This window comes from Barbus barbus (assembly GCF_936440315.1).
Source record: "Barbus barbus genome assembly, chromosome: 30".
NCBI classification, from domain to species: domain Eukaryota; kingdom Metazoa; phylum Chordata; class Actinopteri; order Cypriniformes; family Cyprinidae; genus Barbus; species Barbus barbus.
The window spans coordinates 5,641,715-5,661,857 of NC_136758.1; the positions used below are offsets into that span (position 1 = coordinate 5,641,715).

Below are 20,143 nucleotides of genomic sequence, written 5' to 3' on the forward strand. Positions count from 1 at the left end.
TGAGTCACCTTCATTAGAAAGTAAAGAAGTATTTTCAAAAACTTTACATTATAGATCATCAAATGTATTTTTGGAAATTACAAAATACTTCATGTTGCCTCAAGGCAACATTGTACCGTAATGGAATCACATGAGGTCATGCAGGACTGCTAGGTTATAATACAAGTATATTATATTTGTATGGAAAAGAGTTAGAATTATCTGTATTTGCATTTTTGCAAAATTTTGTAATGCATTTGTAAAAATAGTAATTCAGAGCCTATATCTGCACATATTATGATTTTTCTGTTGAGAGGAATTACTTTCTCAGCTTTCACAAGCAGTAGGTGTCATTAGTGAGGAAGGAGATTTTACAGTACATGCATGTGCTTGTGTGTATACGTGCATACTTGTAAGGATAAGGTGCATATTAGGATAAGGTTATGCAGATTTTTTTTTAATTGTTTTTTTTAAATCTTGAAACAACTGTGATTGTAATGTTTTGATATGATAACTGATATGATGGTTTGGTTATACTTGTGATCCACGATGGTACAATGTTGCCTGAGAGCAACAGCTGGATATGAAATAGCATTTTATTAAATATGAAATATGCAATACATTAAAAACTAGATAAAACTAACTGTTTAAGTATTTGGTTAAATAAAATTATGTATATTTAATAATATTTATTTTTATGCATGAAAATGTCAAATGTTTAAATTTGTCAATTGTGGTACAATGTTGCCTTGAGGCAACAAACTTTTAAAAAATAAATAAATTAATACATGAAAATGTTTATTGATATTGTTGTAGTGTCCAATTTGAAGCAGTAAAAACATCACAAATAATTTTTTACTCATTGATATATTGCATAAGACTCAGACTCGACTTGGACTCTACTTAGGTGGACTAGAACCCAATACTAAATAATATAATTTATGTACATAGAGTAGACAACAGTTTCACTATATTTGCAGCAATTTCTGGTAAATGTTACGCATAATGTGTATTGATTACAACGCTGCCTATGCTTTACAGTCGGATACCTTAAGTGTAACTTTTCTATAATTTGAATACATGTTTTGTATTTTATTTCAATATTTATTTAATATTTTGAGGACATTTTTGGTATGAAATAATATTTGTGCAATAATTAGCCAATAATCTAAAATAATATTTTTTCCCAATATGTCTATTATTTATACTACAATTAGCATAGCATTTAAGATTAAAATAGAGAAAAAAGTTTTTAAATTCCAATGCAAAGAGGAAAATTAGAGAAAAAAATAATACTCATATGAAATGCCATGGTTTAGCCACTAGATGCCTAGTTGCTCAAACGAGTATTGCCTTTTTTTAGGTTTTGGATATTAATATATATCTAGAATTTATATCATCAAACTCAAACACTAGATTTGTATAAGTTTAGATTTTTTTTTTTTTTTATTACTCACATCCTAATGTTATTTCATGATATTCACATAAGCATACACAACAAGTGAATATTAATGAATGCAAGCCGACAAGTTTAAAATAGTGCTTGAGATAGATAGACAGACAGACAGACACTACTATACCACTACTGGCCAGATTAAGAAGTCAAAAATGCATTGAGAAACACTAAAATGAATGGGATTCAATGCTGGAACTACTGGTTGTTTGGAAATATTGGCTGCTCCATGACACGTTCCTTCCACATTTCTCGATTCCTATGGAAGCCTATAAGATTGTCTTTGTTTTTCTACAGCTCTGTTATCGACAATCAAAAACAATTTTAACAGCATTAGAAGAACTATAACACTAAAACAGGGATTCTTAAACTTTTTGGGGCCAGGGACCCCTTACAAGGGATAAAATTTCCCTCATAATTACACACTCTTAACACAATATGAACTCCTGCATGCAATTGGAACGTCCATTTTAATTTTTCTGGATTTGGTTTTTTTTTTTTTTTTTTTCTGGACTCTGTTTTTAAAGTAAACAAAAAGCATGTCTAATTAAAGGTATAAAACTTATACAACTTAATTTTTTAAAAATTATATTAAACTTTTTTAGGCTGTTTTACAAGTTTTTATATTTTCATTTAAAATGTAAATGAAAATATACTATACTTTATTACCTTTGCATTAAATTACAAACAAATAGGTTACAAATAGTAACTGCTACTGTGAGGGATTTTGCAGCTGTGGGAGTGACTGTAAATTTGTTAAACCTCTCTCTATTTTTATCTCTTTCTGAAAACTGTGAGCACACACACACACATTGAATGTAGTCTCCTGTTTACCTCGATAGAAGTTTATCCAACTACTATGACTTCTGCGTCTGAGAAACATGGAAATGTCCATTATAAATATGAATATGGATAAAAGCGTCAGCTAAATGAATATAATAATAATAATAATAACAATTATTATTAGAGAAGTACATTCTGTACTATAGTAATATATCTCACATATTAAACCAAACTTTTATTTTGACAGGTTGGCATGAAGACCTTTGAGTTTCTTTGTGATATACGATTGTTTTATCAAATGAAATGGTGAAATGCTGGTGAAGTGACTCTCAGAGCAGCTCTGAAGATGAAGTTCATGCCCTTATATAGTGAATATTTAATCAATTTTAAGGAAACTCAATATCCTTGGCAGTTTTACTAAATTTTAAATATAGTTACATGCAAAAAAATGCATTTACATTTTAACATTTAGCAAAACTTGTCAATGATACAAATGCACAAAATAGTGATTCAATTTGAAACATGCATTTAAGCAGAGTGATGCATATACACATCGCGTCTTGTATTATTTTTTTTTAAAGAATGTTGCAGAATTTATCATAATTTATCCAAACATTTTTTCTTCTTTTTTCTAAATGTTCCCTTGTATCTCCCACGCAACATCTGAACATTTCTTTGAAGTGTATACTGGTGTGAAGGATGGGAAATAAGGTTGTCCAATGGCCAGCCAAGTCTCAATCCCTCCCCTTCAGCAACTTCTCACTCCACAACTGACTGCAAACTTGCTTTCAGATGTGCCTCCATTTAGTTTGCAAAACAACTTTCTTTGATTCAATCAATTCCAAACAGAGAAGATGTTTCAATACATTGCATTAGGGAAGAAAAGTTGGTTACAATTTCCATTTCATGCAGACTTTAAGCACATAATTTGCAATTGAAATTGATAAGAGGATAAATATCTACTACAGACGTCGCTGCGTGGAGACTACAAATGCCCAGTCCGGAGTTCATCTAAATGGAAAACAGGTCTTGCAGGTTACGCGAAGCTAACAGTTGTCCATAAAGGCACTCCCCAAACACAGCTACTACACAGCACTGGCCAGCAGCAGATATTATTAGACAAGTTAGTGTCCATGTTTCATTGGCAGGGAGCAGATGTTCAAGTGGTATGTTGTACAAAAATCTGAACTGAACAAAAAAAATAAAACTTTTACCAAGCATAATTTCACACAGGTTTTTGGCAGTTAGACACAAATGTCTGTGTCTTGTGTTAGAATATTTAAACAAAGCCTTTGTGTAATTCAGCCAAAATGCCTTCATCTTCAATGCCCAACCACATGACCCAGATTTCTGAGAGGTGGAGTTGGGTAAACCACAAAGCAATCCGTCTGGACTAAACTCCATAAGGCTAAATACTTTTTTTCAGCCATTTTTATTATTATTTTAGAAGCTGTTATTAAAATTATTATTTAAGTTAGGTCATACCCTGTGCCGCAGGCTACATCCAACACCTTCTGTACCCCATGATTTCTGAGCAGGGACAGCAACCAGCTCTTGTACTCCTCTGTCCTGCTCCGAGTGTCTCCGATGTACAGCTGCCACACTTTCGCTGCTTTACCGTCGGCATACTGATCAGGAAGACCGACTACACCTACACCGAGAGAGCGCGTACGGTAAACACTGTCCACCATACTGAATTATCACACCACGTGACCTGTTCGTCTTCCGGATCTGAATTAATCTCCTGTCTTGTTTTGTTTGAGTTTCTTTTTCATGTTCATGTTGTTCACACTTATATATCGCGTCTATGTTGAAACAGAAACTTTTGACCAATCTGACGCGCGAATACACTCACGCCTACATTTCCATTGGCCAAGACTTGTAATGACGTGTCCAGGCTGGAAGAGACACATCCGACCTATGTTTCGTCAGATTTTTTAAAAGTATAGAGAATCATGGGCATTACCTAAAAGATTTTATACTTTGCTTCTGAAGTTAAAGTAAAGTAAAACCTGATGCTGAGGTACAGGGATGGCTAGATTTTGCTTGCAATTTGTAGTGCGTTATTGATTCCAAATTACATGACAGAAATTGTAGTTAGTAACGTACACCTAACTTGTTTATCATATTGATTTAAATAGGATAATCTTATACCATACTGATATAAAATGTAAAGAAAAAGAAATCGTGTTATATTTGTTGTTATATACATAATGAAGGGCATTAAACATGACATTAGGTCAAGGTTTCCTTAACTGGGGTTCATATATGAACTGGTTTGTAGGTTAAATGAAAAGCTAATAGTTAATTAAATTATAAATTTTTAAAATAAAAATAAATAATTTTAAATAATAAAGTAAACTTAAATATTTAATTTGTTTATCTGCATGTCATGCAATCACTAACCAACATCAAAGAACCATGAACATGCAAATGTGTTACTTAATTATATTAATTTATTACCTTAAAATCTCGTAAAGTAAATATATTTGGTCAAAGAGATTTTCCTGAAGAAAAAAAGGGAATCCCTGCATTACACAAAAATAAGAAATAGCGTGAATTTGTCTTGTCTTGTCCATGGAGACTCGTCTGAGGCAGGTGGCTGGGAATGGCCTCCTCGGCCACAATCAGAGGAGCCGCCTGCTCCAGACGAGTCTCCATGGACAAGCCTTCTTGTCGCGGAAGTGGAAGCGGTTGCTGAGGGACCCTGTGAGGGCCCCTGTCTCGTCATGCCCAGAAGAAGCCTCAGCTTCCAAGCTAGCCCAGGACCTTCTGGCCATAAGGACCACCTGCCATGGCCTCCTGAGCCCCTTGCTCTGCCATGGCCTTCGGAGCTTGTTTGGAGTATTGTTTTGAGTATTGTCTCCGTGTTCCTCGTTGATCCTTGCTGTGTGTACCGTGACAGTAGGCCATTTTTAAAAGGAACATAAAAAAAAAAAAAAAAAAAGAGGAATTAGGGAGAATCAATAAATTATGAATAATTGATTTCTACTGTGTGAATAATATGTATTCAATGACAAAAAAAGTAACTGTAGTCAGATTACTAGTAATTACATAATTTAATCTAATTAAGTGTTTAATATCTGGAATCTGATTATGTAATCCAGTATAATAGATTCTATTTGTCAAAAGAAAAAAAGTCTCATTAGCTGCTCCCCGGCATTATTATATAAAAAAATAATAATAAATATCCACATATCTCGAACACTATAAAGCACTTATACACATACATCAGGTGTGTAATATAGAAGCTAGAATTAAACTGCTGGTTTCGTCTGGCCAGAGGAGAACGGCACACTATTTCGACACACTATTTCCCTGTTTAATAGTAAAGCTGCTTTGACTATATAAATAAAAAGGGCTATATAAATAACGGTCACTTGACTTAATATTTGCACTCACTGATTCTCAGTCACTCCACATTATTAAATTATTAACTTAATTTCGCTGTTAATGTTTTTTGTTCATGTCTTTTTTTTTTAATTATCAGTTTGTCTTATTTAATACACTGGAAAGTAAATATTGATATATTTATGTAACATTTGATATTTTTATGCAATTGTCAAATTCCAGTAATGAAAATGTATTTATTTTCCTAAAGCCTTAAATGCAGCATAGACAAAGTCTATTTGTCTATTTTGGCATTGACTTGCATTCTTGAACAGATAATCTCTTTCCACCCCCTCACCTCTCTTGTACTCAGTGACCAGTGTGAACACTGATTCAATAGAAAATAGTTGTCAAGACAAGTCACCTTTATTTATGTAGCACTTTATACAATAAAGATGGTTTAAACGAAACTTTACAGTTATAGACAAGAAAATAGTGATTCAGTGATGCAAACAAAATTAAATTCAGCTGTAAATCAGCTCTAAAAAGATTATAGTAAACAATTATTATTTAATTGAAATCAGTTCATTGTTGATTCCGTACCGTCCAACAACTTCATGAAGTCCATCAATTATGGAATGAGTAGATAAAGTAGCTCTGGAGAAAACAGTGATATCATCTTCCAGCTTTTCACTGGATGTTGGATGTAAATTAGGCTACCTGGCCAGTGGCCACACTATCCAGTGTAATACCCCATTAAGCACAACAACACTGGATGAAAGATAACAGTTATGAAAACCGAATAAAAAACTTTCTCAACAGTGGTTTTGTCCTGTCTGGTTTATGTCAACTTTTCATGTAATCAGCCAATCCAGATTAAGTGAATGTAGGTAAGCAGAAAAGTGTTTTATCTTTTGACATTAAATCTACAGAATTAAAGTTGCTTAGACAAACCAAGTAATTTATATAAAAAATTAGCAAGTGCTATGCTTTTCAAACTCCTCTTACAATCTAATACATATATTTAACAATTAGGGGCCCTTGTTAAGTATACAGTATACATTTACAATGTCAAACATTTTGTTATTCCTATAGAGAAACAATAAAAACGTTGTATGATACATGACTTGATATAACATGGTATGAACAGTTTAGAAGACATTGGACAATACATTTTCTTTGTCCTCAACATTGAACCATTGTCATAATGGACATGAGCTTGTTAGTTTTGTGTAAATAAATGACCACCTTAGGCATGGAGAAACAGTATAAACATCCTAGAACCTTTGACCTTTTGCACTAAGACAATGAGGTTAAAGAGCAGCTCAAGTTAAATATTTGTGTTCATCTAGAAAGTGAGGACTGATAAATGTTACCTGTACAACTGCACTACGTGTCAACAGAAAAACTATATATAAAATATAACTATAACTATAACTATATATATATATATTATTTTGCTGTTATTCTGTATAAATAGTAATATATATAGTTTTCTAGAGGTCTTTTTTGAGATTCTTTTTATCTTTTTAATCTCCTTCAGGATTTGCCAGAGGAAAAAAAAAAATCTTTAACATCTCAAATATTTCTCCTAGATGGAAATTAGGTTTCTTTAACATAAAATGGAAACTTTTGCTTGAGTTTCCTGCTTCTCACACTTTCCTGAGACATAAACTCTAACACTCTAATGGTCTCCTTTAAGTTTAAGACATCTTATCATCATCACACATTATGCTCTGATTAGAGACTCTGGATCTCTCTCATGTATCTCCTTTAAAGCCTTAGAAAATATCTCAACAGCATCTCACACTGTGCTCAGATTTTTCTCCTTGGCTAGACTCTGGATCTCTACATTTGTCTTCTCAAAAGTTTAAAAGAGATATCATTAACAGCTCATGCTGTGCTCAGATCTTTCTCCTAAAGTCTCCCGTGGTCTCACATTTGTCTCCTCCAAAGTTTTAAGTTCTCAATAACATTACACACTTGGTTGGCTCAAAATGTTCTCCGAAAAAAATAGTCTGGATTTCACACATTTATGTCTAGAAGAGATCTTAACAACATCACACACTGTGACTTTTCTCCTTAAACTAAAGACTCACATTTGTCTCCTCTAAATTTCAGAAGTGATCTCAACAACTTTACACAGTGTGCACCAAGTATTTGACTTTCAAGTATTTGACTTGAAAAGATGTTAAGATCTCTTCTAAACCTGCAAAGGAGACAAATGTGAGACCACTGGTAAGCTAGTGTTAAATTTGTTAAAAGGAAAATATTGATCTTATACTAGACGCCATGCACTTATATGATCCCTTTCTAGCGTGTTTGGAAAATGTGCTGCATATACAATGCTGGGCACTGAAGATAAATCTAAACTAGTAACACTTAATATTCTGAAATGTATAATGCTAAATGATAGTTTCACATAGTATTTATAATATTAGTCAAATTTTAAAATGTAATGTTTCTCATAAAATAAAATTGAAGACATCTGAAGACAAAGCTGATAATTAAATGAGACATATAAGAGAATCAGTCCTTAGCATCCTGAGGTTAGCATAACCTCTCTCAGTAGCTTTGTGATCAGCACAGTGACATCAAGGCATAACCCCATAGGAAAGAAAAATCAAAAGTGAGATCTCTCTAACATCTCAAATATTTCTCCTAGACAGAAATGAGGTTACTTTTAGATCGAATGGAGATTTTTGCTTGAGTACTCTAAAAAAAAAACTCTAACACTCTCACAATGGTCTCCTTTAAAGCTTTAGAAGAGATCTCAACACCACACACTGTGCTCAGATTTTTCTCCTTAGCTACAGACACTAGATCTCTCACATTTGTCTCTTTTAAAGCTTTAGAACAGGGGTCGGCAACCTACGGCATGCGTGCCAACAGTGACATGCAGAGGGATAATGGCTGGCACGCGAGCAATAGAGAAAACTGTATACTCAGGGCCGCTGCTGGCCAAATGGGTGGCCTAAGCAGGATTGTATTGTTGTGCCCCCTCCCTCAAATATTATGGAAGTAAAAAAAAAAACTACTATAGGGATCAAAATAGAACTTTAATAAAATATAAAAGTAATAATTTAATTAATAATTTAATAAATTGTAATTAAATTGCATTATTTAAAAATTACAATTGTATCTCTAGACAGTTACCTATGGCTATTATTTTATTAATACAGTTGTCTGATTGATTTTATGGCCTCAAGCATTCAGAAATCACGCAAAAAAAAAAATTAAGCAGTTTTACTACAATAAAACTTACTAGTTTTACTACATGGTTAATTTTTGTAAGGGTTGTGATGTCCACTTGTTTTTTTTAAGCGATTATAGAGGCTGTGTCGTCTATAGCAAAAAGGTGGCCAAAAATGAAAGATTAAGTGGATATTTGAATTAAATATTTGGTCAATAGCCTATTAAACAAAGATATGATCTTATGAGTTTAGATATGAAGATATGAGTTTAGGAGCCTGATAGCCTGGGGGAAGAAGCTCCTCCCAAGTCTCTCAGTTTTTGCCATCAGGCTACGGAAGCGCTTACCAGATGGAAGCAAAGTGAATAGATGGTTACCAGGGTGATTTGAGTCCTTGATGATTTTGACAGTTCTATTTTTGCAGCGTTTGAGGTAGATGTCCTGCAGAGAGGGGAGAGCAGACCCTGAGATGCGCTCAGCTAAGCGCACAACTCTCTGTAGTGCTTTGCAGTCCTGATTGGAGCTGTTTCCATACCACACTGAGTCAATACACTTTCTATGGTCCCTGAATAGAAAGTTTTCAGAATTGCTGGTGAGACCCTGAATTTCCTCAGCTGTCGCAGATGGTACAGTATTTGCCTGACTTTCTTAACCTGTGTTTGGATGTGTGTAGTCCAAGTCAGGTTCTCGGAGATGTTTACACCGAGGTACTTGAAGCTACTCACCCTCTCCACAGGGGTCCCTCTGATCATAAGAGGAGTGTAGGGCCGCTGCTGACTCTTCCTAAAGTCCATGATCAGCTCTTTAGTTTTGCTCACATTCAGAGAGAGACAGTTGTCCTGGCACCATGATGTGAGTCTCTCTACCTCATCCAAGTTTGCGGTCTCATCATTGTTGGATATGAGGCCCAGAACCACAGTATCATCAGCGAATTTGATGATAGATGTGGAGCTGTGAGAGGACACACAGTCATGCGTGTAGAGAGAGTAGAGCAGGGGACTCAGGACACAGCCCTGTGGGGCTCCTATGTTCAGAGTGATGGAGTTTGAGGTAAACTGGCCAACTTTCACCACTTGAGGTCTGCTGGTGAGGAAGTCTTGAATCCAGTCACAGAGTGAGGAGTTTAGGCCGAGGTCTGTGAGTTTAGAAGCCAGCTTGATGGGGACTATAGTGTTGAAAGCTGAGCTATAGTCAATGAATAGCAGCCTTATATAATTCCCATTGTTGCTGACCATGTGTGTGAGGGAAGAGTGGAGGACGTGAGAGATGGCATCGTCAGTAGATCTATTTGGGCGATAGGCAAACTGAAGAGGGTCAAAAGTATCAGGGATGGAGGAGCAAATGTGGCTCTTTACAAGTCTTTCAAAAACCTTCATGACTATAGATGTGAGGGCAACTGGGCGATAGTCATTCAGGCAAGAGGGTTTTATTGTTCTTTGGCACAGGGATAATGACAGATTTTTTTAAATGAGGTGGGAACCATGGAGGTAGCAAGGGATTCATTAAAGATAGAAGTGAACAAACCAGCGAGTTGATCAGCGCAGGACCTCAGAACACGGCCGGTTATCCCATCTGGTCCGGCTGCTTTCCTGACGTTCACTTTCTTTAGCGCCCTCCGAACCTCATCCTCCGACACGTTGATTACAGGATTATCGCTGCTCTGCCTGCTGCTTCCTGACGCGCTGGTCGGCAGAGTCGTGCCGTTGCAATCGAAGCGGCCGTAGAAGATGTTTAACTCGTCGGCCAGCAACGGGTCTGCTCTCAACTCTGCGGAGGATTTGTTTCCGAAGGCACAGATGGCCCTCAGTCCCTGCCACATCCGTCGAGAATCATTGAGCTGGAAATGAGACTCAATTCTCTCTCTGTATCGGTGTTTGGCGGCTCTTACTGCGCGTCGGAGAGCACAGCACGATGCTTTGTACTCGCTCATATTCCCGGTCAGAAGAGCCTCATTGTAAGCGGCAGTGCATGTGTTAACCGCAGCACAGATTTTTCTGTCCACCCACGGTTTCTGATTGGAGAATGTCCTTATAGTTGTTGTTTCTGTAGCTTGCTCGGTTAGCGTGTTTACAAAGCTTAATGCTACATCCGTGAACTCGCTGACGTCAGAAGAACTCTCTCGGAACATGTCCCAGTCGACGTCATCAAGAGCCGACTGTAGCATAGCCTCCGAGTGGGAGGACCAGTGTCACTACTGTGTCAGTGTACATCCAACAAAAATGGATGTTCAGCTTCAGAAACTGAACACAACTTACACAACCATTATGTGTCCAGAGTTATTAAAGAGGTATACATATATACATATATACATATATATATACATATACATATATATACAGTGGGTACGGAAAGTATTCAGACCCCCTTAAATTTTTCACTCTTTGTTATATTGCAGCCATTTGCTAAAATCATTTGTTCATTTTTTTTCCTCATTAATGTACACACAGCACCCCATATTAACAGAAAAACACAGAATTGTTGACATTTTTGCAGATTTATTAAAAAAGAAAACCTGAAATATCACATGGTCCTAAGTATTCAGACTCTTTGCTGTGACACTCATATATTTAACTCAGGTGCTGTCCATTTCTTCGGATCATCCTTGAGATGGTTCTACACCTTCATTTGAGTCCAGTTGTGTTTGATTATACTGACTGGACTTGATTAGGAAAGCCACACACCTGTCTATATAAGACCTTACAGCTCACAGTGCATGGTCAGAGCAAATGAGTTCATGAGGTCAAAAGGAACTGCCTGAAGAGCTCAGAGACAGAATTGTGGCAAGGCACAGATCTGGCCAAGGTTACAAAAAAAATTCTGCTGCACTTAAGATTCCTAAGAGCACAGTGGCATCCATAATCCTTAAATGGAAGACGTTTGGGACGACCAGAACCCTTCCTAGAGCTTGCCGTCAGGCCAAACTGAGCTATCGGGGGAGAAGAGCTTTGGTGAGAGAGGTAAAGAAGAACCCAAAGATCACTGTGGCTGACCTCCAGAGATGTAGTCGGGTGATGGGAGAAAGTTGTAGAAAGTCAACCATCACTGCAGCCCTCCACCAGTCGGGGCTTTATGGCAGAGTGGCCCGACGGAAGCCTCTCCTCAGTGCAAGACAAAAAAACACCTGAAGGACCACAAGATGGTGAGAAATAAGATTCTCTGGTCTGATGAGACCAAGATAGAACTTTTTGGCCTTAATTCTAAGCGGTATGTGTGGAGAAAACCAGGCACTGCTCATCACCTGTCCAATACAGTCCCAACAGTGAAGCATGGTGGTGGCAGCATCATGCTGTGGGGGTGTTTTTCAGCTGCAGGGACAGGACGACTGGTTGCAATCGAAGGAAAGATGAATGCGGCCAAGTACAGGGATATCCTGGACGAAAACCTTCTCCAGAGTGCTCAGGACCTCAGACTGGGCCGAAGGTTTATCTTCCAACAAGACAATGACCCTAAGCACACAGCTAAAATAACGAAGGAGTGGCTTCACAACAACTCCGTGACTGTTCTTGAATGGCCCAGCCAGAGCCCTGACTTAAACCCAATTGAGCATCTCCGGAGAGACCTAAAAATGGCTGTCCACCAACGTTTACCATCCAACCTGACAGAACTGGAGAGGATCTGCAAGGAGGAATGGCAGAGTATCCCCAAATCCAGGTGTGAAAAACTTGTTGCATCTTTCCCAAAAAGACTCATGGCTGTATTAGATCAAAAGGGTGCTTCTACTAAATACTGAGAAAAGGGTCTGAATACTTAGGACCATGTGATATTTCAGTTTTTCTTTTTTAATAAATCTGCAAAAATGTCAACAATTCTGTGTTTTTCTGTCAATATGGGGTGCTTTGTGTACATTAATGAGGAAAAAAAATGAACTTAAAGGATTTTAGCAAATGGCTGCAATATAACAAAGAGTGAAAAATTTAAGGGGGTCTGAATACTTTCCGTACCCACTGTATGTATGTATGTATGTATATATATGTATATATGTATATATATGTATATACAGGTCCTTCTCAAAAAATTAGCATATTGTGATAAAGTTCATTATTTTCTGTAATGTACTGATAAACATTAGACTTTCATATATTTTAGATTCATTACAACACAACTGAAGTAGTTCAAGCCTTTTATTGTTTTAATATTGATGATTTTGGCATACAGCTCATGAAAACCCAAAATTCCTATCTCAAAAAATTAGCATATCATGAAAAGGTTCTCTAAACAAGCTATTAACCTAATCATCTGAATCAACTAATTAACTCTAAACACCTGCAAAAGATTCCTGAGGCTTTTAAAAACTCCCAGCCTGGTTCATTACTCAAAACCGCAATCATGGGTAAGACTGCCGACCTGACTGCTGTCCAGAAGGCCATCATTGACACCCTCATGCAAGAGGGTAAGACACAGAAAGAAATTTCTGAACGAATAGGCTGTTCCCAGAGTGCTGTATCAAGGCACCTCAGTGGGAAGTCTGTGGGAAGGAAAAAGTGTGGCAGAAAACGCAGCACAACGAGAAGAGGTGACCGGACCCTGAGGAAGATTGTGGAGAAGGACCGATTCCAGACCTTGGGGGACCTGCGGAAGCAGTGGACTGAGTCTGGAGTAGAAACATCCAGAGTCACCGTGTACAGGCGTGTGCAGGAAATGGGCTACAGGTGCCGCATTCCCCAGGTCAAGCCACTTTTGAACCAGAAACAGCGGCAGAAGCGCCTGACCTGGGCTACAGAGAAGCAGCACTGGACTGTTGCTCAGTGGTCCAAAGTACTTTTTTCGGATGAAAGCAAATTTTGCATGTCATTCGGAAATCAAGGTGCCAGAGTCTGGAGGAAGACTGGGGAGAGGGAAATGCCAAAATGCCTGAAGTCCAGTGTCAAGTACCCACAGTCAGTGATGGTCTGGGGTGCCATGTCAGCTGCTGGTGTTGGTCCACTGTGTTTTATCAAGGGCAGGGTCAATGCAGCTAGCTATCAGGAGATTTTGGAGCACTTCATGCTTCCATCTGCTGAAAAGCTTTATGGAGATGAAGACCTGCTCACAGTGCCAAAACCACTGGTAAATGGTTTACTGACCATGGTATTACTGTGCTCAATTGGCCTGCCAACTCTCCTGACCTGAACCCCATAGAGAATCTGTGGGATATTGTGAAGAGAAAGTTGAGAGACGCAAGACCCAACACTCTGGATGAGCTTAAGGCCGCTATCGAAGCATCCTGGGCCTCCATAACACCTCAGCAGTGCCACAGGCTGATTGCCTCCATGCCACGCCGCATTGAAGCAGTCATTTCTGCAAAAGGATTCCCGACCAAGTATTGAGTGCATAACTGAACATAATTATTTGAAGGTTGACTTTTTTTGTATTAAAAACACTTTTCTTTTATTGGTCGGATGAAATATGCTAATTTTTTGAGATAGGAATTTTGGGTTTTCATGAGCTGTATGCCAAAATCATCAATATTAAAACAATAAAAGGCTTGAACTACTTCAGTTGTGTTGTAATGAATCTAAAATATATGAAAGTCTAATGTTTATCAGTACATTACAGAAAATAATGAACTTTATCACAATATGCTAATTTTTTGAGAAGGACCTGTATATGTATATATATATGTATATGTATATATATATATATGTATATATATATATATGTGTATATATATATGTATGTATGTATATATATATATATATATGTATGTATATATATATATATATATATATATATGTATGTATATATATATATATATATATATATATGTATATATATATATATATATGTATATATATATATATATATATATGTATATGTATATGTATATGTATATATATGTATATGTATATGTATATGTATATATATGTATATGTATATATATATGTATATATGTATATATGTATATATATATATATATATGTATATATATGTATATATGTATATATGTATATATGTATATATGTATATATGTATATATGTATATATGTATATATATATATATATATATATATATGTATATACGTATATATATATACTCTGGGAAGTCGTGGCCTAATGGTTAGAGAGTCGGACTCGTAATCGAAAGGTTGCGAGTTCGAGCCCCCGGCCGGCAGGAATTGTAGGTGGGGGGAGGGAATGTCCAGCGCTCTCTCCACCCTCAATACCACGACTGAGGTGCCCTTGAGCAAGGGACCGAGCCCCCAACTGCTCCCCGGGCGCTGCAGCATGGGTGTGTGTTCACGGTGTGTGTGTGTGTGTGTGTGTGTCTGCATTTGTTCACTACTCACTGCTGTGTGTGTGCACTTGGATGGGTTAAACGCAGAGCACCAATTTCGAGTATGGGTCACCATACTTGACAACACGTCACATATATATATGTATATATATTAGTTATATATAGTTATTAAATTATATTTAATAGATAATATTAAATTATTATTTTATTGGATGCATTAAACTGATAAAGTCACAGTTTTGACTTTTATATGACTTTTATATTGTCACAAGCACTCAAGTCAAGTCATTATTATTTGTAAAGCGCTTTTAACAAAGCAAATTGTGTCAAAGCAGCATTGCATCAGCTTGATATAAAGCCGGGTGGCTTTATATCAGCTTTACATTATCTAGACGGGGAAATAGTGTGTCGAAATAGAGTCATTCTCCTCTTGTCAAACAAAATAGCAGTTTAAATCTAGGATAAAGCAGAGTCAGATTGTACAAAGGACTCATCTGGTTCCTGTGGTCATGTCCCGATGGCCGTCTAGGAGACAGGGTCTTCACTGGGGATCAGTCTCTGGGGCTCATTTAGTTGTCCTGGTCTCCACTGACGTTCAGGGCTGTAGAGGTAATATCTAGGTGCTGATCCACCATCTGATCTGGATACGGACTGGATCCGGGTGGCTGCAGAGACCGTCTGATCCGGATACAGTCTGGATCTGGGTGGCTACGGTGACCTTGGAATAAGAAAGAAACAGACTAATATTAGCATAGATGCAATTCTTCTAACGATGTAACAAGTACATTAGGTGTTTTGGGAAGTGTTCCCGTTCCGGTTGACCTAATTAATGCAGCCTAACAATCCTTTAACAGATTTGAATTATAGAAATGCTATAGTGTATTATGTGTAAGCCAGGTTAAAGAGATGGGTCTTTAATCTAGATTTAAACTGACAGAGTGTGTCTGCTTCCCAAACAGTGTTAGGTAGATTTTTCCAGAGTTTGGGCACTAAATAGGAAAACGATCTCCCGCCCGCAGTTGATTTTGATATTCTAGGTATTATCAAATGGCCAGAGTTTTGAGATTGCAGCAGACGTGAAGGACTATAGTGTGATAAGAGCTCACTGAAATACTGAGGTGCCAAACCATTCAGTGCCTTATAGGTAATTAGCAAGATCTTAAAATGTATACAGTGTTTAATAGGGAGCCAGTGCAGTGTTGACAGAACCGGGCTAATATAGTCATACTTCCTGGTTCTAGTAAGAACTCTAGCTGCTGCATATTGAACCAGCTGGAGTTTGTTTATTAAACGTGCAGAGCAACCACCCAATAAAGCATTACAATAATCTAACCTTGAGGCCATGAATGCATGAATTAATATTTCTGCATTTGACATTGAGAGCATAGGATTTAGTTATTTTTTAAGATGGAAAAATGCCATTTTACAAATGCTAGAAACATGTTTTTTGAAGGAAAGATTGCTATCAAAAAGTACGCCTAGGTTCCTAGCTGATGACGAAGAATTTACAGAGCAGCCATCAAGTATTAGATAGTGATCTAGGTTATTACATGCAAAAGTTTTTGGTCCGATAATTAACCCCTCTGTTTTTTCAGAATTTATCAGTAAGAAATTGCTAGTGATCCAGTTTTTGATATCAACTATACATTCCGTTAGTTTTGCAAATTGGTAAGTTTCATCGGGTTCCAAATAGATATAGGGCTGAGTATCATCAGCATAACAGTGAAAGCTAACACTGTATTTCCTAATGATATCTCCCAAGGCTAACATGTAAAGCGTGAAAAGTAAGGGGCCAAGTACTGAGCCTTGAGGTACTCCATACTGCACTTGTGATTGGTATGATACCTCTTCATTTACTGCCATGAACTGATGGCGCTTCAGATAAGTACGATTTGAACCATGCCAGTGCATTTCCTCTAATGCCAACATTATTTTCTAGTCTATTTAAAAGAATGCTGTGGTCGATAATGTCAAACGTGGCGCTAAGATCCAGTAGCACTAATAGAGAGATATAACATGATCAGATGATAAAAGCAGGTCGTTTGTAACTCCAATGGGTGCAGTCTCAGTTCTATGATATGGTCTAAAACCTGACAGGAAATCCTCACATAAATAATTTTTCTCTAAGAAGGAACATAGTTGTGATGATACTACCTTTTCTAATATCTTTGACAGAAAAGGGAGATTCGAGATTGGTTCGTAATTAATTAATTCTTTGGGGTCCAGTAGTGTTTTTTTTATGAGAGGCTTAATAACAGGCTTAATGCATTTATTATACATTGACATATTGTTTGTGTACAAGGGCATGCATGGTTTGGCATCTTCTTGCTTTTTTATGACAATACTTTAAAAAGATTAATTAATTCTCTGAATGAAAATTCAACTCTGGTACTCTGTCATGTATATGTTGCTGTTCGGTTCCCGTTTTTCCTTATTTGGTTATGTTCCTGTGTTGCTTGATTAGTTCATTCTGTGCACCTGTGCCTTGTTAATTAGTAAGTCCCTTGTTTTGTTTAGTATTTATAGCTCTGCCTTTCCCTTTTATGTCTCTGTTGTATTTAGTGGTTGTTTTCTCCTGTTCACCTGTTTGTTTGGACATTCTGTCTCCTTCATGCTCCTTCGTACTTCTCACCAGAGGTGTCAAGTAACGAAGTACAAATACTTCGTTACCTTACTTAAGTAGAAATTTTGGGTATCTATACTTTACTGGAGTAATTCTTTTTCAGCCGACTTTTTACTTCTACTCCTTACATTTTCACGCAATTATCTGTACTTTCTACTCCTTACATTTTAAAAATAGCCTCGTTACTCCTATTTCATTTCGGCTCGTTTTCATTCTTGTCATCGTCATGGGCGTTGCTAGGTCATTTTTAGGGGGGCTTTAGCACCCCTAAATTTCTGCTCAGCCCCCCTAAAAATCTTGCGATTCTTCCCCTTTAAATTTCAAATGGCAGCAGACTTCGGCTCCTCCCCATCTTTCTGCGCGTTCTTCAATCCACAGACTGCGGTGGCGCAGAGGAGAGGGCAAGGTGTGTGTTTATCGATAGATTGTTATAATATCTGCATCTGTGCAGTTCTTTGTCTTAAATACAGTTTACAAAAAGTCATGGGAGAGCAATCGCTTTCCAATCTTCTGTAAAGTTTTCGCTGCATTCACCACTCATCACACCACAGCTGTTTCCTTCAGCGAAAGCCCTTAACACATTATACGCATACTTTATAAAACGATCACGTTATTGCTATTTTCATTTGAAAATTTAGCTTTCAATATAGAACTTAATATTACAGTGCATGTGGCATTAACTACCATACAGTTATGCATAGAAGTGATTAAAGACAGTGACAGACAGCACTCAGTCAGTGCACTCATTTTAATTGCATATCAGAGTGATTGACAGAGTTTAAAACATTGTGTGTCCTTCTCACAGACTGCTTCAATTTTGCTGTATTTTTTTTTTTACTTTTAAAAGTTAATCACAGCACCCACATAGTTTAATCCATTGTCCAGCCTTATAGCTGTGTTGTTTATATTGCTAATATGGATAGTCAGTGTAAGTTTAAAGTGATATGATGTTTTATGTTTACGATTTTCTGTTTGTACTTGAGCATAGAAAAAGATTTGTACTAGTAATGCAAACAGTAAAATTTTTGTTTTGTACAGTAAACAGGTGTTTGTGTGTGTGTGTGAGATCAGGTAGACTTGTATTTGGCTTGTACTCGGATGTTATACCCATCTATGCAATACAGTGGAATACTGCAATAAGTTTAGTATACCATCCTACCTAATACATTTTTTTGTAAATATTTATTTTTTATTATTATACCATCATTGGGGGCTGAGCCCCCCTAAAATGAAAATCCAAGCATCGCCCTTGCTCATCGCTCAAAAAAAAAATAAAATAAATAAAATAAAAACCTATCCAGATAAATCGCGCCATCCGGATAGAGTGAATTGTGGTTGGATGAGAATATAAACCTATACCATTCCGACACCCTATTGGTTTGTACGCGATCCATCGCACCTGCACATGACACAAATCACGTCACACTCAAAAAAGATTATTTCTTAAAAGTTATTATTTCTCCACTACTGGCTCATTTATTAAACGGGTGCTTTCTCTTCGTCCGTTGCCCTCACAGATTCCTGCAGCTAAGCTTGGATGTACATTTACATTCCAATAAAGGTTATTGATGACATGCCTCTGAAGTTTGACTTTTTGCACCCTTACAATACTTACAGGCAACTAGTCATCATATCTTCCGCTCCATGAAACACGTTAATGCGCAGTAGTACACATATGGTTTTTTAATGTATTTGCATTGTACTAAAATGCGTTCATTTTCAGTGGGCACATATCCGGCTGAAACAGGTAGCCTAGTGCATCCCACATTTTTCAACATTAACATTTTAATATAACATTATAGTCATTATGGCCTTTAGGAGGAGGTGGGGTAGTGCACAATAGGCCCCTGTGGCGCGGCCTAAGCTTTTGTCCTTAATGGCATTTTTTTTTCCTTCCATTACTTTTACTTTTATACTTTAAGTAGTTTTGAAACCAGTACTTTTACACTTTTACTTGAGTAAAAAACTTGAGTTGATACTTCAACTTCTACAGAAGTCTTTTTAAACCCTAGTATCTATACTTCTACTTGAGTAATGAATGTGAATACTTTTGACACCACTTCTTCTCACCCAAACAACCCGTGTCAGAAGACAGGACCTCACAATTATGGGCTCAAAACAAATGAAATGGGCTGAGGACTTTCTGATTAACATCCAGCAAGGGTGGACGACCTTCGGAGTAGAGGTCTTCACTGTACAAACATTCATACCCGCACTCGAAGAGACCTGTAAAAATGTGCTGCACAGAACCGACCCGGACCTGTATTTTATTTGAAAGTGGGACCCGAATCCGTGCAGACCTGAGAAATGCCTTTAATGTACTACCCGGACCCGCCACGGACCCGACCATTACTCGAAAGTTGGACCCGAACCCGGCTGGTAAGACACACACCCGACACCCGATTGCACAGCAAACTGCTATTAAGTCAATAAACAATTTGCGAAAAAATCCCTTAACCGTTAGCCTTCTCCCTGACTGCGATGGCTACAATCCTCCTTGCCAGTAAATTTCCATCCATATTAGGTTGTTCCTCTCTCTTGTCGTCGGAGAGAGCCTTCTTAATCCAC

At 37.2% G+C, this 20,143-nt stretch overlaps 1 protein-coding gene across 4 annotated transcripts in view; it reads right to left on the minus strand.

The window, feature by feature from the left end:
* gnmt (glycine N-methyltransferase) overlaps nt 1–4,074 on the minus strand; it is a 46,868-nt gene extending 42,794 nt beyond the window's left edge. For all 4 annotated transcript variants that reach the window (XR_013782403.1, XM_079386071.1, XM_079386069.1 and 1 more), the window contains exon 1: nt 3,701–4,074. Coding sequence is in view for 3 of the 4 variants with exons in the window: in XM_079386071.1 (XP_079242197.1) it covers nt 3,701–3,906 (206 nt within the window). In the remaining variant the exon portion in view is untranslated. The remainder of the gene's footprint in view (nt 1–3,700) is intronic.
* Nucleotides 4,075–20,143: the final 16,069 nt, after the last annotated feature.